At 47.6% G+C, this 25,077-nt stretch overlaps 1 protein-coding gene across 1 annotated transcript in view; it reads right to left on the reverse strand.

Annotated features, from left to right (window-relative positions):
* Nucleotides 1-25,077, reverse strand: part of LOC140064508 (O-acyltransferase like protein-like) — an 83,389-nt gene that overhangs the window by 48,598 nt on the left and 9,714 nt on the right. The window contains exons 2-5 of the mRNA XM_072111509.1: nt 5,801-5,940; nt 5,078-5,156; nt 3,956-4,094; nt 3,665-3,864 (exon numbers count right to left, since the gene is read on the reverse strand). Coding sequence (XP_071967610.1) covers nt 3,665-3,864; nt 3,956-4,094; nt 5,078-5,156; nt 5,801-5,940 — 558 coding nt within the window. The remainder of the gene's footprint in view (nt 1-3,664; nt 3,865-3,955; nt 4,095-5,077; nt 5,157-5,800; nt 5,941-25,077) is intronic.

The raw sequence follows: 25,077 nt of genomic DNA on the forward strand, positions 1-25,077 counted from the left end.
AATATTATTCTCAATTCATTGACATTTTATCCCCACACTTAGTTGAGATGTTCAATGAAATAAAACACAAAATATATATACCTGAGGTCATGTTAATAGCCAAGATAATTACAATGTCTTGTCTTTAATGTCTTTTAATGAAATTCTCCAAAAATATAATATCCCCAAGAGCGAATTTCTTAGCTATAAAAAAATTACATATAGACAACTCAAACTTGACGAACTTTATAAAATATCTAAGGGCAGAAAATAAAAAGAAAGGAGGAATCTCAATAGCGTATAGGGACATAATTATCGTTAGTTATTCCAATAACAAACTAACCTATATGCTAAAATGGGAATCAGACATAGGGAAAATCTTCCCATTAAAAGTCTGGCTATCTTCACTGTATCTATCTATACTGTCTCAATCACAGCGAAGGCTTTTATAAGACCATCTCTAGATGGCATCTGTCCCCCAACAGGCTAGCAAATGTTTATGATACTTATTCCAACTTATGCTGGAGAGGGTGCGGAGAACCAGCAGATCTTCTACATTTATTATGGAGCTGCCCACTTATTAAAAACTTATGGAGGCAGACAGCTAGTCTGTTCGGAGGACTGTGTATAAAGAAACTGCCCACTAAGCCTGAGCTGTTTCTCCTCAACATCTTGGAGGGAGACATTTTAATGACTAAGGAACATAGAGAAATTTTCTTTAGGCTGTGTGCTACAGTCCGTACAGAAATCTTAAAAAAATGGAAAAGTAACTCCATACCTTCGATAGAAGATGTCATCCTAGGGATGAATAAATTGAAAGATTGTGAACTGTATGGGGCACATTTACTTACCCGGTCCATTCGCGTTCCAGCGGCGGCTTCTCTGATGAGCGTTCGGGTCTTCCGGCGATTCATGAAGGTCCTGCACCCGATGTCCACCAGGTGGCGCTGCTGCGCCGAAGTCCGCCGAGGTGCCCCGGAGTTCATCGTCTTCATCGTGGTGCATGTGAGTATGGCCCGTGCGACCATTTTTTTTTTTTAAATGCAGCGGTTTTTCCGAATCCGTCGGTTTACCGTTCGATCACGCCCCCCGATTTCCGTCGTGTGCATGCCAGCGCCGATGCGCCTCAATCCGATCGTGTGCGCCAAAATCCCGGGGCAATACAGGGAAAATCGGCGCAAATCGGAAATATTCGGGTAACACGTCGGGAAAACACGAATCGGGCCCTTTGTAAATGACCCCCTATATGTGTAATGGAGACGTAATAGGAAAAAAGAAGCCACTAAAATGCTAGGAATTTTGGTCTAGACAGCTGTGACGAGCCAATTTTTAGACGTAAACACCAGAGAAACACTTTAGATATTCCTTATCTTCAGTTTTTTTGTTTTTTGGTATTGCAGTCCAAATGTATTGATCAACTTGCATGAAACATGTTTTTTTTTCTATGTGCTTTTTTCTTTTTTTTGTAAATGAAAATGAATAATAAAATTTATAAATAAAAAAAAAAAAAAAAGAAAATATATACAATGGCTGTGTAAAACAGTGTAATACAAGTAGCCAATGAAAACAGTAATGCATTGCAGTGTTTTCTGGATAATACCAAGTAGAAATAGTGAAATACACGTGTAACGACTTGTCCAAGATAATTCATATATTCATTCACCTGTGTAAAGGTAAATGAAGACTCCCTCCTGACCATACAATGTCAGGAGATGCAGATCGCGTCAGACTGCGCATGTCAGTGCTATCGTATTCAGCTAAAGATCTAACCAATATATGGCGCATGCGAATACGCCAGTACATGTGTCTGAGTGCGCCATCTTGGGTCCGAGTCGCGACACTATTATGACGCATGCGCCTAGGAAATTATGTAACCGCCATCTTAGATAAGGTAAAACCTACTAGATCTAATGACTATCCCCGAAATAATAATTTTAGTCCGTATGAGGTACAACAGAGGACAATCGATGCTGAAGGTGGTAAGCTACTTGGGAAAGAAACAGATAAGTGTGTGACCTAAGTCACTGGGGGTCATTTACTAAGGGCCCGATTCGCGTTTTTGTGACGGGTTAACCAAATTTTTCCGTTTTGCTCCGATTTTCCCTGTATTGCCCCGGGATTTTGGCGCACGCGATCGGATTGTGGCCCATCGACGCCGGCATGCACGCGACGGAAATCGGGGGCGTGGCCATACAAAACCCGATGGATTCTGAAAAAACGCCGCATTTAAAAAAAAAAAAATGTCGCTCGGCACGTGCTTACCTACACCCACGATGGCTCGGTGAACTTCAGTGCGTTCCGATGCTCTTCAGCCCAGCAGCGACACCTGGTGGACGTCGGAGGAACTGCCTTAATGAATCCCATCCGGACCCGAATCCACCGCAGAGAACGCGCCGCTGGAACGCAAATGGACCGGGTAAGTAAATCTTCCCCACTATGTCCGAAATAAATGGCACAAGAAGGAGATAACTGTGTAATCACAAAATCATGGGCCATGAGAAGTTCGAGTGTGAACAAGGTGCTACAAAAATTATGGGTCACCGTGTATCAACCCACTCAAACAGAGTGGAGAATGGTACGGGTGTAGGAGGTAGGGTCACATTGTATGGTCAGGAGGGAGTCTTCATTTACCTTTACACAGGTGAATGAATATATGAATTATCTTGGACAAGTCGTTACACGTGTATTTCACTATTTCTACTTGGTATTATCCAGAAAACACTGCAATGCATTATTGTTGGCATTGGCTACTTGTATTACACTGTTTTACACAGCGATTGTCTATATTTTCTATTGATATGCTAATTTTTGCCTTGATGATGTCACTATGATGAGCCCATTTATACCTGTTTGTAACACTTCACACAATGCTTGGGAAAGGCTGGGATACAGCTGAAACGTCGCATAAGATGGAATAAAACACCTTTTTTTCACTTAAAGGGAATGCTGCCGTTTTCTTCATTTTACTATTGGACTGTTGGTGAGAGTAACCGGATGGCGCCCTAAGTTCTTTTATTTTTCCGAAGATTGTGCTGCTGTTTTTCTATTTTTCATACATAGATATAAGATACATACATAGATGTAATATACATAGATAGATGATCTTTCACCTTTCCATTGGATGGATAGCAGTCTGCAGTGCATAGCCTGGCTAATACAGAGACATTGGAGCTGTTCTTTCGTGTTGTTTTTCGTTGACTGCAAATGTTGAACCCTTATAGATCTGCTACCTGTCGCAAGTATAACCTGTACTCTTAAAGGGGTTTTCCCATAGAATAGGTCATCAATATCAATAACCTGGAAAACCCCTTTAAGCGTAGGGGGATATAAATGCAACAGGCAATGCAGTAAATACCGGTATTAGTAATAATTTAAAGGCATTTTTCGGGCTGCATTACTACTAATTTCCTAGCCATAGGTTAGGTCATTGGAGTTCATAGGTCGGGGTAGTTGATCTGTCGCATCCCTTCCAATTGGTGTGCTGGTCCGATCATGAAGCATATTACCCTGTCTGTACTGTATCAGCTGAACAGCAGAACTGCAGGTGTATGGATAGGTCATTTGCAATTATGCAACCCTGGAAAATCCCTTTAAAAAGGAGCATCTCTGTAGTACAGCAGCACGAAGTACAATTACTGCCGCGTCTATCTTCTGTATAGCATGTATAGTAATCTACGGATATTACTGTATTTCTTCTCGCTAACGTATTCCTCCTCCAATGGGGCATTGGATTTTTCCGCAGGCTTCTGGCTTTCCGGAGTCCTGGCTTTCCGATGTAGAATGATGGTCTTGCAATCCTCAAATGATGATGAGGCTAGAAAGTTGAGCACGGCCGTGTAGATGGACCCAATTACGGGGAACATGATGAACAAGCCGCTGAGGCACCTGCCAAGACGCCAAGGGTATTAGGGCAGAGTTATGAGCAGACTGAATACTGTATATACGGAACAATGATGGACATGAGGCTCCTACTTACAGGCAGATGATGGAGAATGTATCCATAGGAAACAGGCCGCGGGAGCAGACGGTCTCCTCCACAACCGGAGTGGTCTCATTCAGACTAATGAAACTTGGCAGAGGTTCCAGAAATGATTCCCCCTTGTATCGGAGAAGATCTGATGATATAAGTAGCGGGAGAGTCAAAAATCACAATCAGAACTTCACCTTTAAGGACATCCACATGTGTTCTATACCTTTCTTCAGACTTTTACATAAACCCCGGACCCCTGTGTGTAATTGCAGAGGGGACACTTTTTCTGGGTATCGTATGACTTTTATTCTGCAGTGTTCAGCAGTTTTCCCCTCTGCAGCCTCTATCTGTAATTCTCAGATGTCTCACTTCTGGTGGCTGGAGCCCGGCTGCTATGATGTCTCCCATACACTGTACACAGAGGGGCTCATTTACTAGGGGTCGCGGATCGCACTTTCGTAGGACTGTTCATCTTTTACGGGGATTGCACGACTTTGACAGCTATTTAACAGGGGTCTGCACTGGTTTTGTGTTGCACGCGATCAGATTTTGGTGCAGCTGCGCTGGCTTCTATGGGGGTGGGGGGCATTGGTAAATCCGACTAATTCGGACTGAGTGCTCAGACCTGACCGGGGAAGCGACACATGCAGGATATCGGGCACACGATCTTAGTGAATCGCGGCACAGGACATTATAGTCGGACAATGGACTTTCGATGAACTCCGTCGGACCGGTAAGTAACTGAGCCCCAGAGATTAAAGGAGAATCTGCTCCATAAATTCTCACACTGAGAAATATCAGCTGGTTCATAAAGAACATAATCAAAAAATATTGTCCTGTACTTAGGAATTAAGCACTTGGGGTGAGATAGAAGCTTACTATTAGCCCCAGCAATCATTCTTCCTGTGTCTTCGTCTCTCCTTTGTCATTCAGCTAATGCCACCTCCCCTTTCCATAGACATCTGTGCAAAATGTTCAGTTTAGGAGAGAGAAGGTCATCACTGACCTTACAGGAAGTGTAATGGTAACAATTATGATGAGTTTCCAGGAGGAATAACTGAGGCACAGCACAAGGCAGAGCTATGGGAATTGTCGGGAGAGGTGAGAGCTCCTTATGCTTTATCTTACCCATAGAAGCCATTACTGTAATGTCTCCGCTGCTGCAGGAATCTGGGACACAAATCCCAATCACAAATTTGACTCCTTCCTATAAAATAATTACAGAGAGGAAAGGTGGAGTTAGATCCTCTACAAGCTGTGGGCAGAGACGTGTGTTATTTCTAGGTTTATCTGAATCCTTCACATAGACAATCCATCTATTATAAGAAAAGGTGAGGTCTGACCTATGGGACCCCCGCTCATCTTGTTACTGCACCCCACTAGTAATTGGGGTTCCTAATATCATTCTTCATGATTGGTGGATTTTAAATTGGTTGTCCAAGATTAGACAAACATAGCTGCTTCCTTCTTCAAACAGCGCCACCCCTGTCCATAGGTTGTGTCTAGTACTGCAGCTGAGCGCCATTGTAATAAATATAACAGCTGCAATACAAATTCAGCTTTCTTCAAATTCCCCAAGGAGAGTGAAAAAACACATGACACAGATAATAACCATTGTGACACAACCCCTTTAAGAAGCGATTGATAGTAAATGGACACAGGTTAGGATGGGGAACTAGAAGGGACTGAGAGTCCTAGTAGCAGTGGTGGTAGAGGTTCTGTACATGAAGCATAACATGGTTTCCATTGTCTGTGACTTGATGGAAATTTACTAAAGATGTGCTAATAATGTACAATCTGGACCATCCCTTTAAATATATTGAAGTGATACAATTCTTGTACATGTCAGACCTGTTCCACATGCATCTTGCAGTATTCTCCCTCAAACTTCTTCTCAGGAGCTTGAACCGAGAGGCATTCACTATAAGATCCGAGGCGGTCCACGTTCCCACTGATTATCCCACTTCCTTGCTTCCCCAGAGAATCGTACACTGAAAGAATCGGGGATTAGAATTAGTGATGAACAAATATCCTGGAAATAATGGAAGATTATTATTATTATTATTATTATTACCCCGGACATCAGCTGAGGTCCTTCTACACCACCTGGGAGATGACTCTAAGGCTATATTCACACTGCCGTTGCCCGCCCGTACCGTACCGCACGTGTGCTGCACCGTACCGCTCCCGTAGGGTGCCGTGCGCCCATAGGAGTGTATGGGGGACGTATATCGGCCATATATACGCCCTCCATACGTTCGTGTGAATGTAGCCTAAATTATAATTCCTGCATGACGGGCCTTTACTCAATGCTGTGCCTTGATAGCTGCCTGTTTGCCTAAGAGGGCCTGGCCAACTCTCCTATGTCACCTTTAAGCCCATAACACCTATAAGGCTCGGTCACTCTTTTAAGAATCGTCATCCCCTTATCTATGTGGTCAGCTATCTTCTGGTAATCCCAGGCAGCCGTATACTATCCAGAGGGAGTGTTATTGAATGCATTCATTCTGTCTTGTTCCTAAATGGTTAAACGTCTTTGATGTATTTTAAATATATATTTTATATCTTTACCTAAGGTAATGCAGGTAGTTTATTGGCTAGCTCCCTGGCACCTTCCAGAAGCTGAGGCCAAAGAGTCTATAAACTGTCTCTTTTCTGATATTTCTTTCTGTCTCTGTCTTGAGATTGTACTACAAAGCTAACATGTCTTTTGGAGGTAAAAAAAAAACACTAAAAACGTCCCAAAATACCATATTTTTTGGATTATAAGGCGCACCTGATTATAAGGATGAATGACCAGCAGGTGGCAGACCTGTGCACAGTTCAAGGCAGCTGTTGTCTGTAATTATGGTTCCTATATAAGGCGCACTGGACTATAAGGCGCACCTTTGATTTCTGAGAAAATCAAAGGATTTTTTGTGCGCCTTATAGTCCGAAAAATACGGTATATAACTTATTTTCAAATACCCTCACAAAGAATATTTTAAAAAGCAATGGAAAAAATGACTTGCTCCACATAAATTATTTTCACAAAAAATAAGCCCTGAACCAGCTCTGTCAACAGAAAAATACAGAAATTAATGTATTTTATAAAAAAAAAATTGTTTCTAAATCGCACTTCCATTTAGTCTTAACCCCTGTGAAACACTGTACTGAAGAGACCCAACCAGGTTGAAACCGTACAGTTGGGAGTCTGTTCCTTCAGGAATATAAATATTGGTTTGGCTTAATCCTACATCATGTCTTTAGGCTTCTTGTAAGTCATGCTTGGTGTTAAGGGCTCTGCCTTTCAAGGTAGCTAAGAGGCATTCGGGCAGATTTATCAAGCTGTCTGAAACTCAGAATACTCCTAGTTGCCCATGGCAACCGATTACAGCTCGGCTTTCATTTTATCAGTGCTCATGAATATTTTAAAGGGGAGCTGTGATTGGTTGCCATGGGCAACTAGGAATATTCTGACTTTCAGACCGCTTGATAAATCTGCCCCACAGTTTTCCTTTTCCCACCCTGGAAAACATTATTATTGATTATTATACTTAAAGGGTTAACAGACTTTGTAAAAGGGTTTTACTATTATTTTGGCCTCTCAAAATCACTTGAAAGCTGAGTCGTCGCTCAAATCCTGAGTCTTTGCGATTGCCACGAAAGTTTAAACAATTGCACCTAAAGTTCCTCATAAAGGAACCATGTCCTCGTAAAGCAGATGCTCTGGAAATGTTAGTTATCAAGCGGTTTGGGTGGTCTGGGGGTTTCAGACTTTTAAAACAAAGAATTTTTTGTTAAATTTCCATTTTCGCAAAACCTTTTCAACTAACACGAAGTACAAAGCGTCACGAGGAAACAGTCTCAAATCACCTGGATACATTAAAGGGTTCCGAAGTCATAACCAGTTATCTTGACACATGTCAGATTCTAGAAATAGAGTCCAGTCATTATACTGAAAGCAAGCGTCAGCAATAAGGGGTTAAGTTCCTTTCTGACGCATGACATGGATAATACGTTACAATTTCATTATTGTTACTGTGGTAAAAACAGGACGTGGGAAACCCCCAACAAAGTGGGCAACACCAGATGGTCCATGGTCAAGATTTGCGAACTGCACTTGAAGTGGACCAGACCAGATGCTACAAAAGTGGGAAGGTTCTGTAGGTGAAGTGTGTGAAACTACACCAGTGGTGGGCAGATCCAAGTGGATAGTGGGCATGGATAATTTAACTCCTCACTGTGTGAGAAGAACCATGTGGCACTTGGGAAATCACAGCAGAAGTGGTTGGGCAGGTCCTAGTGGTCATTGGGCATGGCGTATAAAAATCCACTGAAAGTGAGACGGATCAGTTGTTACTTGGGTGAGGCTTGTAAAACCTTCTCTAAAAGTGGAAAGGACCAGGTGTTCATTGGGGTGAGGCTAGCGAAACCCTTCCCAGAATGGGCAGGTCCAAGTTGTCCGCAGGCATGGCTGATAAAACTCCACCCAAAGTGGGAAGGACCAGGTGGCAAATGGGCAAAGTTTGTGACACCTCAGCGAAAAACTGGTGGTCCAATAGTGCGGTTGGTGAAACCTCACTCAAAGTGGACAGGACATAGTGGTCTGTGGTTGAGGAATTAGAAACTCCACCCACAGTGGACGGGGACAGGTTGTATGTGGGTGTGGCAAGTAAACAAGGTTTGAAACAAGATCAAAAAATAGGACCATGTGGTCCATGAACAAAGCCTGTTAATATTGGGCGGGGCTTGAACTATAGGGTGGGAAGTATTCTGTATAAATCGATGTTTCTATGTTGCTCGGCTGATGGACAGTAGTGATAAAATTGATTTTCAGTAAAAAGAGTAAAGACTAGAGATGAGCGAACATGCTCGTCCGAGCTTGATGCTCGGTCGAGCATTAGGGTACTCGAAACTGCTCGTTGCTCGGACGAATACTTCGCCCGCTCGATAAAAAGGCAGCTCCCGCCGTTTTGCTTTTTGGCGGCCAGAAACAGAGCCAATCACAAGCCAGGAGACTCTGCACTCCACCCAGCATGACGTGGTACCCTTACACGTCGATAGCAGTGGTTGGCTGGCCAGATCAGGTGACCCTGGGATAGACTAGCCGCTGCCCGCGCTGCTCGGATCATTCTGTGTCTGGATGCCGCTAGGGAGAGAGCTGCTGCTGCTCAGGGAAAGCGTTAGGGTGTTCTATTAGCTTACTGTTAGGCAGGAGTGATTCTCAAAGAACCCAACAGCCCTTCTTAGGGCTACAATAACGTTCTACTTTTTTTATTTTAATTTGCATCTAGTACCATTTTGTGAGGAATTAGCAGGGGGACTTGCTACCGTTGTGTTTAGCTCTTAGTGGCACACATATCCATAGCAAAGACCGAAGTGGGAAAATTTAGTAGGGGTTGGATTTCAATTAGGCACTAACTCAGTGTCATCTCATCTGGCATAGTAGTGTGCTTTGATACTTGGCTAGAAAATAGCCATAGGAGAATACAAAGAGCTTACTTACGCATACAGTAGCGTTCTATATATTTGATTTCTGGTTGATCTGCTGGTGGCTGTACTTTCTGCAGTGCATGTACTTGCCAATTCTGAGCAATTTGTAGTGAGACTTGCGACCGCTGTGTTCTGCGCTAAGTGACGCACATATCCATAGCAAAGACCGAAGTGGGAAAATTTAGTAGGGGTTGGATTTCAATTAGGCACTAACTCAGTGTCATCTCATCTGGCATAGTAGTGTGCTTTGATACTTGGCTAGAAAATAGCCATAGGAGAATACAAAGAGCTTACTTACGCATACAGTAGCGTTCTATATATTTGATTTCTGGTTGATCTGCTGGTGGCTGTACTTTCTGCAGTGCATGTACTAGCCAATTCTGAGCAATTTGTAGTGAGACTTGCGACCGCTGTGTTCTGCGCTTAGTGACGCACATATCCATAGCAAAGACCGAAGTGGGAAAATTTAGTAGGGGTTGGATTTCAATTAGGCACTAACTCAGTGTCATCTCATCTGGCATAGTAGTGTGCTTTGATACTTGGCTAGAAAATAGCCATAGGAGAATACAAAGAGCTTACTTACGCATACAGTAGCGTTCTATATATTTGATTTCTGGTTGATCTGCTGGTGGCTGTACTTTCTGCAGTGCATGTACTAGCCAATTCTGAGCAATTTGTAGTGAGACTTGCGACCGCTGTGTTCTGCGCTTAGTGACGCACATATCCATAGCAAAGACCGAAGTGGGAAAATTTAGTAGGGGTTGGATTTCAATTAGGCACTAACTCAGTGTCATCTCATCTGGCATAGTAGTGTGCTTTGATACTTGGCTAGAAAATAGCCATAGGAGAATACAAAGAGCTTACTTACGCATACAGTAGCGTTCTATATATTTGATTTCTGGTTGATCTGCTGGTGGCTGTACTTTCTGCAGTGCATGTACTAGCCAATTCTGAGCAATTTGTAGTGAGACTTGCGACCGCTGTGTTCTGCGCTTAGTGACGCACATATCCATAGCAAAGACCGAAGTGGGAAAATTTAGTAGGGGTTGGATTTCAATTAGGCACTAACTCAGTGTCATCTCATCTGGCATAGTAGTGTGCTTTGATACTTGGCTAGAAAATAGCCATAGGAGAATACAAAGAGCTTACTTACGCATACAGTAGCGTTCTATATATTTGATTTCTGGTTGATCTGCTGGTGGCTGTACTTTCTGCAGTGCATGTACTAGCCAATTCTGAGCAATTTGTAGTGAGACTTGCGACCGCTGTGTTCTGCGCTTAGTGACGCACATATCCATAGCAAAGACCGAAGTGGGAAAATTTAGTAGGGGTTGGATTTCAATTAGGCACTAACTCAGTGTCATCTCATCTGGCATAGTAGTGTGCTTTGATACTTGGCTAGAAAATAGCCATAGGAGAATACAAAGAGCTTACTTACGCATACAGTAGCGTTCTATATATTTGATTTCTGGTTGATCTGCTGGTGGCTGTACTTTCTGCAGTGCATGTACTAGCCAATTCTGAGCAATTTGTAGTGAGACTTGCGACCGCTGTGTTCTGCGCTTAGTGACGCACATATCCATAGCAAAGACCGAAGTGGGAAAATTTAGTAGGGGTTGGATTTCAATTAGGCACTAACTCAGTGTCATCTCATCTGGCATAGTAGTGTGCTTTGATACTTGGCTAGAAAATAGCCATAGCAATAGGATAGCATTGTTTGGTTTTAAAAACTCAAAAAAAAACAAAAAAAACAAAAAACACACAAAAAAAAAAAAACACAAAAAAAAACAAAAAAAAGTAAAAAAAAAAATAAAGTTATAACTCTCATTTTAAAAATGTTTAACCCGAGGGCTAGGGGTAGAGGACGAGGGCGGGGACGTGGGCGTCCAACTACTGCAGGGGTCAGAGGCCGTGGTCCTGGGCGGGGTGAGACACCACCTGCTGATGAGGGAGCAGGGGAACGCCGCAGAGCTACACTCCCTAGGTTCATGTCTGAAGTTACTGGGACTCGTGGTAGAGCACTGTTGAGGCCAGAACAGTGCGAACAGGTGATGTCGTGGATTGCTGACAATGCTTCGAGCAATTTGTCCACCACCAGTCAGTCTTCCACGCAGTCCACCCATGTCACCGAAATCTCCACTCCTCCAGCTCCTGCACCTCAGCCTCCTCCCCCCCAGTCTGCCCCCTCCCAGGAAAATTTGGCATTTGAACCGGCATACTCTGAGGAACTGTTTTCTGGAGCCTTCCCACAGTCACAAACCACTTGTCCGGTTGCTGCTGAGCAATTTTCCGATGCCCAGGTTTTCCAACAGTCACAGTCTGTGGGTGATGATGACCTTCTTGACGTAGTGGAAGTGTGTAAAGAGGTGTCCGACGATGAGGAGACACGGTTGTCAGACAGTGGGGAAGTTGTTGTCAGGGCAGGAAGTCCGAGGGGGGAGCAGACTGAGGGATCGGAGGATGATGAGGTGACAGACCCAAGCTGGGTTGAGAGGCCGGGTGAACACAGTGCTTCTGAGACGGATGAGAGTCCTCGACCAGAACAGGTTGGAAGAGGCAGTGGTGGGGCCAGACGGAGAGGCAGGGCCAGAGCTGGTGCATCAGCGCCAAATGTGTCAACTAGTGAAGCTCCCGTGGCGAGGGCTCCTGCGGCGAGGGCTAGATCTTCAGAAGTCTGGAGGTTCTTTAAGGAAACACCGGATGACCGACGGACTGTGGTGTGCAACATTTGCCAAACCAGGCTCAGCAGGGGTTCCACCACTACTAGCTTAACTACCACCAGTATGCGCAGGCATATGAATGCTAAACACCCCACTCAGTGGCAACAAGCCCGTTCACCTCCGGCCGTGCACACCACTGCTCCTTCCCCTGTGTCAGCTGCTAGTCAGCCCCCTGCCCAGGACCCTGCCACAAAAACCCCATCGTCGCCTCCACGATCCTCCACAGCATCCACCAGCGTTCAGCTCTCCATACCCCAGACGCTGGAGCGGAAACGCAAATATAGTGCAACCCACCCGCACGCCCAAGCCCTTAATGTGCACATCTCCAGATTGCTTAGCCTGGAGATGCTGCCCTATAGGCTAGTAGAGACCGAGGCCTTTCGCAACCTCATGGCGGCGGCCGCCCCTCGGTATTCGGTCCCCAGCCGCCACTACTTTTCCCGATGTGCCGTCCCAGCCCTGCACCAGCACGTGTCAGACAACATCATCCGTGCCCTGACCAACGCCGTTTCTGACAAGGTCCACCTGACCACGGACACGTGGACGAGTGCTGCCGGGCAGGGCCACTATATATCGCTGACGGCACATTGGGTTAACTTGGTGGAGGCTGGGACCGAGTCTGACACTGGGGCTGCTCATATACTGCCGACGCCGAGGATTGCGGGGCCTACCTCGGTCCAGGTGTTTCAGGCCTACTATGCCTCCTCCTCCTCCCACCCCTCCTCCACCTCCTCCTCCGAACTACCATCCGTGGGCACGGCGCCATCAGTCGGTAGCTCTAGGCACAGCAGCAGTGCCGTCGCTAAGCGACAGCAGGCGGTGCTCAAACTGCTGAGCCTAGGCGACAAAAGGCACACCGCCCAAGAGCTATTACAGGGCATCACGGCGCAGACTGATCTGTGGCTGGCACCGCTGAACCTCAAGCCGGGAATGGTTGTGTGTGACAACGGCCGTAACCTGGTGGCGGCTCTGCAACTCGGCAGACTGACACATGTGCCATGCCTGGCCCATGTGTTAAATCTGATAGTTCAGCGTTTCCTCAAGACATACCCCAATCTGTCTGATTTGCTCACGAAGGTGCGCCGCATCTGTGCGCATTTCAGGAAGTCCAGCCCAGATGCTGCCACTCTCAGGGCAGCGCAGCGCCGCCTCCAACTGCCCGCTCACCGACTGTTGTGCGACGTGCCCACGAGGTGAAATTCAACACTGACCATGTTATCCAGAGTTTACCAGCAGCGCAGAGCGATTGTAGACTGCCAGATGTCAACTTCCACCAGAACTGGTAGTCAGGTCAGTCAGCTTCCTCAAGTCTACAATGAGGAGTGGACGTGGATGTCTGATATCTGTCAGGTGCTGAGTAACTTTGAGGAGTCAACACAGATGGTCAGTGGCGATGCCGCCATCATCAGCCTCACCATCCCGCTGCTTGGCCTGTTGAAAAACTCTCTGGTCAGCATGAAGTCGGAAGCTTTGCGCTCGTCACAAGAGACAGGGGAAGAATATTCCCTTGTTGATAGCCAAAGCACCCTCAGGTCTGTTTCTCAGCGCATATCGGAGGAGGTGGAGGTGGAGGAGGATGAGGAGGAAGAGGAGGAGAATGTTGGTGAGACACAAGAGGGGACCATTGTTGAGTCCTTTACTGTTCAGCGTGTATGGGCAGAAGAAGAGGAGTTGGAGGAGTTGGAGGAGGAGGAAATGGACAGTCAGGCCAGTGAGGGGAGTGAATTCTTACGCGTTGGTACTCTGGCGCATATGGCAGATTTCATGCTAGGCTGCCTATCCCGTGACCCTCGCGTTCAAAGAATTTATTCCAGCACCGATTACTGGGTGTTCACTCTCCTGGACCCACGGTACAAGCAAAATCTTTCCACTCTCATCCCTGCAGAGGAAAGGAGTGTGAGAATGCATGAATACCAGCAGGCCCTGGTGCACAAGCTGAAACAGTATTTCCCTTCTGACAGCGCTAGCGGCAGAGTGCGTAGTTCTGCGGGACAAGTAGCGAGGGAGAGTAGGCGAGCAGGCAGCTTGTCCAGCACTGGCAAGGGTACGCTTTACAAGGCTTTTGCCAGCTTTATGTCACCCCAGCAAGACACTGTCACCTGTCCCCAGTCTCGGCAGAGTAGGGCTGATCTTTACAGAAAGATGGTGAGGGAGTACGTAGCTGACCATACCATCGTCCTAAATGATCACACAGCTCCCTACAACTACTGGGTTTCAAAGCTGGACATGTGGCACGAACTGGCGCTGTACGCCTTGGAGGTTCTTGCCTGCCCTGCCGCTAGCGTCTTGTCCGAGCGGGTTTTCAGTGCAGCTGGTGGCATCATCACCGATAAGCGTACACGCCTGTCGACTGACAGCGCTGACAGGCTGACGCTTATTAAAATGAATAAAGGCTGGATTTCTCAGAATTTCCAATCTCCACCAGGTGAAGGAAGCTCAACCTGAATAATTGATCCACTCCTCCTCCTCCTCATTTTCCTCCTTCTCCTCCTCTTTGTACAGTAAAGCAGAGGAAAATGGCTATTTTTTGACAGGGCCCACTGGCTCTTGCTATAGTACTTCATGCATTTAATTTTTCTGGAGGGCCACCTACCCGGTCCTCTGTTTGAAACAATTTTTGTGAGTGCCACATACAGGCACTCAATCTATTCCATTTTACTGCAGGGCCACCTACCTGCTCCTCTGGTTTGAAACATTTTTGGGACTGCCACATACAGGCACTCAATCTATTCCATTTTACTGGAGGGCCACCTACCTGCTCCTCTGGTTTGAAAAATTTTTGGGACTGCCACATACAGGCACTCAATCTATTCCATTTTACTGCAGGGCCACCTACCTGCTCCTCTGGTTTGAAACATTTTTGGGACTGCCACATACAGGCACTCAATCTATTCCATTTTACTGGAGGGCCACCTACCTGCTCCTCTGGTTTGAAAAATTTTTGTGAGTGCCACATACAGGCACTCAATCTATTCCATTTTACTGCAGGGCCACCTACCTGCTCCTCTGGTTTGAAACATTTTTGGGACTGCCACATACAGGCACTCAATCTATTCCATTTTACTGGAGGGCCACCTACCTGCTCCTCTGGTTTGAAAAATTTTTGGGACTGCCACATACAGGCACTCAATCTATTCCATTTTACTGCAGGGCCACCTACCTGCTCCTCTGGTTTGAAACATTTTTGGGACTGCCACATACAGGCACTCAATCTATTCCATTTTACTGGAGGGCCACCTACCTGCTCCTCTGGTTTGAAAAATTTTTGGGACTGCCACATACAGGCACTCAATCTATTCCATTTTACTGCAGGGCCACCTACCTGCTCCTCTGGTTTGAAACATTTTTGGGACTGCCACATACAGGCACTCAATCTATTCCATTTTACTGGAGGGCCACCTACCTGCTCCTCTGGTTTGAAAAATGTTTGGGACTGCCACATACAGGCACTATCCAAATTAAATTGTCTCCATAGCAGCCTCCACACGTTGTCTCCATTGCTACCTCCAAAAGTCGTCCATATAGCTGCCTCCATACATCGTCCCTTTATCAAACGAGGTGTGTCAGGCAGAAATTTGGGTTGTTTTCATGGATTCCACATCAAAGTTGTTAACTTTGTCGCCACCCTGCTGTGTTATCCACAAAATATACTGGCAAACTTTTACCATTTAGGGATATTATTTCAGCGCTTCTTGCGCATCTGTTTACATTCCCCTCACCCACCATAACCCAAACTTATAAGAACGCTACTACACTTGATCTTATACAAAAGGTGCTTAGAAGTGCTGTTTGGGGAGTAGCCTAGAGACAGGGGCTTGAATTGGCGAAAGCTCGCCTGGCAGCGGAGCGCCAGCTCCATGCGCATCATGCGCTTCTTGCGCATCTGTTTACATTCCCCTCACCCGGCATATCCTAAACTTATAAGAACGCTACTACACTTGATCTTATACAAAAGGTTCTTAGAAGTGCTGTTTGGGGAGTAGCCTAGAGACAGGGGCTTGAATTGGCGAAAGCTCGCCTGGCAGCGGAGCGCCAGCTCCATGCGCATCATGCGCTTCTTGCGCATCTGTTTACATTCCCCTCACCCGCCATATCCCAAACTTATAAGAACGCTACTACACTTAACTTGGTGCAGGCTGGGACCGAGTCTGACCCTGGGGCTGGTCATATACTGCCGACGCAGAGAATTGCGGGGCCTACCTCGGTCCAGGTCTCAAAGGCCTACTATACCTCCTCCCACCCCTCCTCCACCTCCTCCTCCTCCGAATTACCATCCGTGGGCATGGCGCCATCAGTCGGTAGCTCTAGGCACAGCAGCAGTGCCGTCGCTAAGCGACAGCAGGCGGTGCTGAAACTGCTGAGCCTAGGCGATAAAAGGCACACCGCCCAAGAGCTATTACAGGGCATTCCACATCAAAGTTGTTAACTTTGTCGCCACCCTGCTGTGTAATCCACAAAATATACTTGCAAACTTTTACCATTTAGGGATATTATTTCATGGCTTCTTGCGCATCTGTTTACATTCCCCTCACCCGCCATATCCTAAACTTATAAGAACGCTACTACACTTGATCTTATACAAAAGGTTCTTAGAAGTGCTGTTTGGGGAGTAGCCTAGAGACAGGGGCTTGGATTGGCAAAAGCTCGCCTGGCTGCAGAGCGCCAGCTCCATCCCAAGATCCAACTAACATAGTTGCAGCATCTTTAATCTACTACTAGTTCACTGCCTCCATAATAATAATAATAATAATCTTTATTTATATAGCGTCATCATATTCCGTAGCGCTTTACAAATCATAGGAAACAAATACAAATGTAATGTAACAGAGCACAACATTTGTATGGAACAACAGGAGTGAGGTCCCTGCTCGCCAGAGCTTACGGTTTATGAAGATGATGGGGTAACACGAGGTAAAAGAATATTTAATGGTCAAGCCATTCTTCTTAGGGAATAGAAAAAAATATAATAAATGGAATTGCTGTCGCTTGAACCACTCAGCCGTCATCTTATATACCAGGTCCAGGGTGAATGGGACTGCAGAGAAGTCTGGTGCCTGTTGGTTGCTGGATAACAGATGGGAGGACGACACAGGACGGGTTAGTAGAAGAGTTAAAACTTCATGCAGTTAATGAGTGTTATAGGCTTGCCTAAAGAAATGGGTTTTAAGAGCACGTTTGAAACTTTGGAGGTTAGGTATTAGTCTGATAGTCCAGGGCAGAGCATTCCATAGAATTGGTGCAGCTCTAGAGAAGTCTTGGAGACGCGAGTGGGAGGTCCGCACTAGGGTAGAGGTTAATCTAAGATCACTGGCGGATCTAAGAGCACGGGTTGGGCGATAGACTGAGATAAGAGAGGAGAGGTAGGGGGGTGCAGCATTATACAGAGCTTTATGGATGAGGGTTATTATTATTTTAAACTGTATTCGAAAGGAGACTGGCAGCCAGTGCAGCGACTGGCATGAACTGTAAGCATACATGGTCCCCTTATCAAACGAGCTGTGTCAGGCAGAATTTTGGGTTGTTTTCATGGCTTCCATGTTAACTTTGTCGCCACCCTGCTGTGTAATCCACAAAATATACTGGCAAACTTTTATCATGTACCGATATTATTTGAGCGCTTCTTGCTCACCTCCTTTGGTTCCTCTCTGACACCCATTGGTTTGAAGCCTGAGTCCAATTAGGGTATGTCACCATGCCACTCTCTAGCCTGCTGCTGCTGCCTCTGCCTCTGCATGCCGTCCCCTATAGTGTCAGGGTCAATTATTGGATGTTTTACATGCTATCTAGCTTCATTCTGTCACTCTGTCATGGCCATGCTGTTGCCCATAATTTCGGCATAATGGTGCGATTAAGCAGCCTCAGAGGCATCCATGCATGCTGCCCCTGCTGTTTCCTGTCCATTTCCGTGGTGTTTCCATCCTTTTCTGAGGTTCCCAGGTGTTTGGCCAAGCTTCCCTGTGCAGAGCCTTGGTCCCCTTGAAAAATGCTCGAGTCTCCCATTGACTTCAATGGGGTTCGTTATTCGAGACGAGCACTCGAGCATCGGGAAAAGTTCGTCTCGAATAACGAGTACCCGAGCATTTTAGTGTTCGCTCATCTCTAGTAAAGACAATAAAATATACTGTACGTCTCCTACAATTGTTTACAGTTTTCTCTCAGAAACCTTAACACCATTTCCCCACAATGTCTTGTACTAAAACAAATTGACTAAAACATGATGTTTTACAGCAGAATTTGTTGGTATATATCCTCTGCCTGCGGCTACAATCCTGGGAATCCCGGGGAGACCCGTAGTGCTCCGCCGGCTGATTCTTCTCTCTTTTCATGAGGTTATAAGAGAGATGATAAAAAGACGTCCACCAGTTATCTGTTATCTTACTGAGAGGAGAGCGGGAGAGGGGAATATTACCAGGGATCCATCTATGACGGATGATGGAAATTACTGATGGCTTGTAATCTTGCGGGATTAACGCCAAATGAGCTGTTAATAGAAGGATGACAGGTCCTCCAAGGGCAAGTGATGTCTTCTTCATTGGCTAGCTAAATATTTCTGTTCGTCTTGATGTTTTTCCTTTCTTTCATATCGGAGGGCCTTGATCAGATCACGATTTGTAAACCAAACATACTGACATACTGGTATGTGCCCCTCTGGCAGGATCTGCTGTTCTTTTAGCTTTTTATACCCTTGTTTTTAAGAAAAATGGGCTTTAAGAATCATGCAAACGCCCATGGAGCCTGGAGCCCCTCAGTCTCATTTGCATACTGCCAAAGGGCCTCACGCCAGTAGGTCGGTGTTCTTGGTTTATGTTATGAGTGCTCCTGCAACCCACATCGCAGGGGCACCCATGCCCCTCTCCGTAGCGCCGGCTCCCCCCAGCCTCACTCACCTCTCCATGCTCCTGCTTCCGTCCCGGCTTCCCAGCACGCGCGTCCCCATTTCCTAGGGCGTGCGTATGCCCGCGCTTGTAAATTTAAAGGGCCAGCGCACTGTTGATTGGGGCTGGCCACTTCCCAGTATTGGTTAAATAACGGCTTCTCCCAGCATTCCCCGCCAGATCTTTGTGCTCTATGCCATTGAGAAAGATTTGCCCTGTGCCTTGTACCTGTGATTGGATTCCCCCGTTGTGACCCCAGACCTGTTTCCGTTTACACTCCTCCTCGGCCAGCCCTGACCTTCTGCTTCATCTCTGACCCTGAACCTTTGCCACCTAGTGTCCACTACAACGACACCTCTGCTGGGTCCGCATCATAAACACAGGAATACGACCCATGCTGGCAACTAAAGGGAGAAGAAAAGGGGTAGACATCATCCATGACTGGATACTTTTTGCTGATGCTTAATAAGAATCATGTTGCAAGACACGACATGGTCTCAGACAGGGGAACCAGATAGTTGAAAGCAGAGGCTTGGTGAAGGACTAACTCCATGTGCATAGTAAAGGAATAGAATTCTATATGCCTAGACTGGTCACCACATGTTTCTCAGAGGTACCACTCCCTCACAGGAAACTGGCAAAGGATAGGGTCTCATTCAGGCTGGAAGGATCCACCCTATCAAGCCGGTAGATCCATCGGGTCTCTTTTTGCTGGATGAGTCTATCCCAATCGCCACCTCTCCTGGGTGGTCTCACTTTCTCAATAACTTGAACATGCAGCAGACTCTGATCGCTCTTTTGTTTCAGGGAGAAATGTCTTGGCTCTCTGATTTCTTATGTCCCCCACATAATCCTGGATTCTTGTTTTCAGTGGCTGATTTTGCCCACCTAGTTTAGAGGACAGGTGAGTAAAATACACTACTCCCTCCGTTCTGCATTTCGCATACTCCCTAATGGAAAAAATTGTCTCCGGTACTAGCACTGCAGAAGGTGTTTCCAAGCATGATAAGTGGGCAGATGTTGCAGTTGCCACACTTAAATGTCCCTGCTCGTGACGTGAGCCATGACATCAATCTACATTTAGGTTCCAGGCGACTTTGGACAAGTTGATCGCGTAGGTTTCTCGCCCTTCTAAATGTGACTGCTGGTGTGGGACTGAGACAGTGATGGCGAACCTTTTCAAGATCAAGTCCCCAAAATGTGACCCAAAACCCACTAGCTTTTCCCAAAGTGTCAACATGGCAGTAACATAACTGCCTGAGTGCCCTAATACCGTTCAAAGACGGTAGGGCCCCCTGAACAGGAAGAATCGTGGGGGCCTGGAGCAAGTTCTCTAATAGCTCTCACACTTTCTCACAATTCCTATAGTCCCGGGCAGCCTAAGATGGGTCTCTTTAAAATAATACATGTCAGGCTTGCGGGATGTGGATCCGCTGGACCACTGCAGACGATGACTCAAGCCACTACCTGGGACCGGAGTCTAAGTGGTACCCGGTTTTCACCAGAGCCCGCCGCAAAGCGGGTTAGACAAGCTGCGGCGTGGTACCACCAGGTCGTTCCTCAGGCGTGACTTGTCTGCAGTGGCGGCCAAGGTTGAGGTACAGAAACAGCAGTCAAGCTCGAGGTCACAGTCCAGGCACAGGGTCAGGGCAGGCGGCAGAGATGCAGCGTCAGAATCCAATTCGGGGTCAGCAACAGGAGGTCCAAGCAGAAGGGTACGGGAACACAGAACTCACGACAGCAATACGGAGGGACACTGGTACACGGGAACACGGAGGTAGTCAGGCAACACAGGAACACAGAGGGAGTCAGGCACGCAGGAGACACAGGAACACAGGAGACACTGGAACGCAGGCAAATCGCAACAGAGCTTTCTCTAAGGCAGTGAGGCACAAAGATCCGGCAGGGCTTTGCAGGAAGAGGCAGGCTATATAGATTTGGGCAATATGGCCAGCGCCAATTAATGGCGCGCTGGCCCTTTAAATTTCCTGGAAGTGCCGCGCGCGCCCTAAGGCGCAGGTCCGCGCGCACACGGAGCCAGGCCGGGACTCGGGAGCGGGGAGAGGTGAGACGCGCTGGCGCGGCGCCTGCGGGAGCGAGAGGCACGGGTGAGCCCGAGACCCGCGATGTGGGTCGCGGGTCCACCCGTGACAGTACCCCCCCCCCCCCTTCGGCCTCCCCCTCTTCTTGGGTTGAAGAAATCTCTGCAGAAGATCACGATCCAGAATATTGTCCTCCGGCTCCCAAGACCTCTCTTCTGGACCGAACCCCTTCCAGTCGACTTACTGTCTTCATATCAAGGATGTCTTTTACCTCATAGGTGTCGGTGGAGTCAGCCACAGGGGTAGGAGGAGGTACTTGCCGGGAGAAGCGGTTCAGGATGACAGGTTTGAGCAGGGAGACATGGAAGGAGTTTGGGATGCGCATGGTGGGAGGAAGGCGCAACTTGTAGGATACAGGATTGATACGGGTCAGGACCTCGAAAGGACCCAAGAAACGAGGACCGAGCTTGTACCCAGGTATCTTCAGCCGGATGTACCTGGAAGATAACCAGACCTTGTCCCCAGGAGAGAAGACGGGAGGAGGTCTGCGTTTCTTGTCGGCCTGGATTTTAGTGCGAGCAGACGCCCGAAGTAGAGATAGACGAGTCTGTCTCCATACAGAGATGAGGTCCTGCACCAATTCTTCCACTGCAAGAACATCTGAGGGAACTGAGAGAGGGAGTGGTGGGCGTGGAATTCTTCCATAGACAACAAAGAATGGAGCTGCACCAGCAGACTCAGAATCCAGAGAGTTGTAGGAGAACTCTGCCCAGGGCAACAAAGTGGACCAGTCGTCCTGACGGGCAGAGACAAAATGACGCAGATAGCAGCCCAGACTCTGGTTGACTCTCTCCACTTGACCATTGGACTGAGGGTGGTAGGCCGAAGAAAAGTCCAACTTCACCTGCAGTTGGCTGCAGAGTGAGCGCCAGAAGCGGGTGACAAATTCCACGATCAGAGACAATGTGCAGAGGAAGCCCATGTAGCCGGAATATATGTTGGAAGAAGAGACTGGCAAGACGTGGAGCAGACAGTAGACCTGGAAGAGGAACGAAATGAGACATCTTCGAAAACCGGTCTGTCACCACCAAGATGACAGTATTGCCTGAAGAAGATGGAAGATCCGTGACAAAGTCCATAGCCACGTGTGACAACGGGCGACTGGGTATCGGCAACGGAAGCAAGAGACCAACTGGTTTTAGACGAGAAGGCTTATTTCGAGCACAGTAGGTGCAGGATCCCACAAAGTCCCGAACATCTTTGACCAAGTCAGGCCACCAGTAGTAGCGGGAGATGAGGGCCACGGAGCGTTGCACCCCAGGGTGCCCAGCCAGGTGGGAAGAATGTCCCCAAAACAAAATCCTCTTCCGCAGAGCAGGTCGGACATACGTCTTGCCAGGGGGAAGCTGCCGAAGATCCACAGGAGCGGCTGCAACCAACTGTTCCAGAGAGATGATATACTGAGGAACCGGCTCTTCTCCAACAACATCTGAGGCACGGGAAAGGGCATCAGCCTTGATATTCTTCTCTGCTGGTCGGAAGTGGATAATCAAATTGAAGCGGGAGAAGAATAGTGACCAACGGGCTTGTCTGGGATTAAGACGTTGGGCTGTCTGGAGGTACGAAAGGTTCTTATGATCCGTGTAAACACAAACTGGATAGCGAGCACCCTCCAAAAGATAACGCCATTCTTCCAGGGCAAGTTTGATTGCCAAAAGTTCCTTGTCACCAATAGAGTAGTTCTTCTCTGCAGGAGAAAAAGTTTTAGAAAAGAAACCGCACGTAAGAGTTCGGCCCCTGGGTCCCTTCTGGGTAAGCACAGCCCCTGCACCGTCAGAAGATGCGTCCACCTCCAAGATAAAAGGCTTCTCAGTATCAGGTCCAGAAAGGAACGAAGCTTTAGCAAAGGCGGATTTTAACTTTGCAAAGGCCTCTTCAGCTGCTGGAGGCCAAAGGCGTGGATTAGCGCCCTTCCTGGTGAGTGCCACGATGGGAGCAACAAGAGTAGAGAAATGAGGAATGAACTGACGGTAGTAGTTTGCGAAGCCCAGGAATCTCTGAATGGCGCGAAGACCCTCTGGACGTGGCCACTGAAGAACGGCAAACAGCTTGGTAGGATCCATCTGGAGACTCCTGTCGGAGATGATGTAACCAAGAAAAGGTAGACTCCGTTGATGGAAAAGACATTTCTCGAGCTTAGCGTAGAGACGATTAGCTCGAAGGCGGCCTAGGACTTGCTGTACGTGAGATTGATGAGTCATGAGATCTGGAGAGAACACCAAGATGTCATCTAGGTAGACCACTACACACGTATACAGAAGGTCCCTGAAGATGTCATTGACAATCTCCTGGAAGACAGCTGGAGCATTGCATAATCCAAAAGGCATCACAAGGTATTCGAAGTGACCATCTCGGGTGTTAAATGCTGTCTTCCATTCGTCTCCCTTGCGGATACGAATAAGGTTGTAGGCCCCGCGAAGATCCAACTTAGAGAAAATCTTGGAACCGCGCAGGCGATCAAACAGTTCTGTGATCAGTGGCATAGGGTAGCGGTTTTTAACCGTGATCTTATTAAGTCCACGATAATCAATACAAGGACGCAAGGAGCCGTCCTTCTTAGTAACAAAGTAGAATCCTGCACCCGCAGGAGAGGAGGACTTCCGTATGAAACCTCTTTGCAAGTTCTCCTGGATATACTCTGACATAGCTGTGGTCTCAGGAACGGAGAGTGGATACACTCGGCCTCTGGGAGGAGAAGTGCCCGGCAATAACTCAATAGGGCAATCGTAGGGTCGGTGCGGTGGCAAAGTCTCAGCCTGCTTTTTAGAGAAGACGTCAGAGAAGTCCTGGTAGCACGTGGGTAAACCCTCCAAAGGCTTCGTAGACAGAGAGGAGGCCAATTCAGGTACAGGCAGGGAAGCCCCCATACAGCAGGACCGGCACTCAGGACCCCAATGAAGGATCTCCCCTGTCATCCAATTGAGAACAGGAGCGTGGAGCTGCAGCCACGGAAGACCCAACAGGATAGAGGACGTGGAGCAAAGTAGCACGTAAAAGGACAGTTTTTCCTTGTGTAACACTCCGACTTGCAAGGACAGAGGCTTGGTGCGGGACCGGGTCAGAGAGGATCTGGCCACTTACGGATGAGATGACCAACGGCTTCTCAAGGCGAACCACTGGGATGTGATGCCGGGAGACCAGAGCGGCATCCACGAAATTCCCTGCAGAGCCGGAGTCCAGGAACGCAGAGACTTGGATCTGGGGACTGGCGCCAACGCTGAGAAGCACCGGAATCAACAGACGTGGAGAAGCTTGGCAGACACCTAGGGACGCTTCTCCCAAGAACCCTAGGTGCTGGCGTTTCCCGGACGCTGAGGACGGATAGGACAGGACCCGATGAAGTGCTGCAGACTAGCACAATAAAGGCAAAGGTTACCCTGGCGCCTTCTGATGCGTTCCTGGGAGGAGAGTCTAGCTCTGTCCACCTCCATAGGCTCCTCTGCGGGTGGTATGACCTGAGGCTGGAGTGGTCTTTGGAAGACCGGGGCCAGGCAGGGAAGGCGTCGAGGACGGACTTGAGTTTGCTCGAAGCGTGATTCCTCAGCACACTCTCTAAATCGCACGTCTATCCGGGTGGCCAAGGTGATGAGACCACTCAGAGTAGACGACAGATCACCGGCGGCCAGAGCGTCCTTCACATGAGAGGCGAGACCCTTCTTGAAAGCGGCAGACAAGGCGGCGTCATTCCAGGCAAGTTCTGACGCCAAAGTACGGAACTGGACCGCATACTCTCCCACAGAGGAATCTCCCTGGCGCAAGTTCAATAAGGCAGACTTGGCGGAGGAGGCCCGAGCTGGTTCCTCAAATACGGCCCTAAATTCGGACAAAAAGGCTGAGAGAGAAGCTGTAACCGGGTCGCTTCTGTCCCACAGGTGTGTAGCCAAGGCCAGGGCTTTCCCAGAGAGTAGGCTGATTAAAAACGCCACCTTCGATCGTTCCGAAATAAACTGGGTCGG

Source organism: Engystomops pustulosus, chromosome 1 (assembly GCF_040894005.1).
Source record: "Engystomops pustulosus chromosome 1, aEngPut4.maternal, whole genome shotgun sequence".
Taxonomy (NCBI): Eukaryota; Metazoa; Chordata; class Amphibia; order Anura; family Leptodactylidae; genus Engystomops; species Engystomops pustulosus.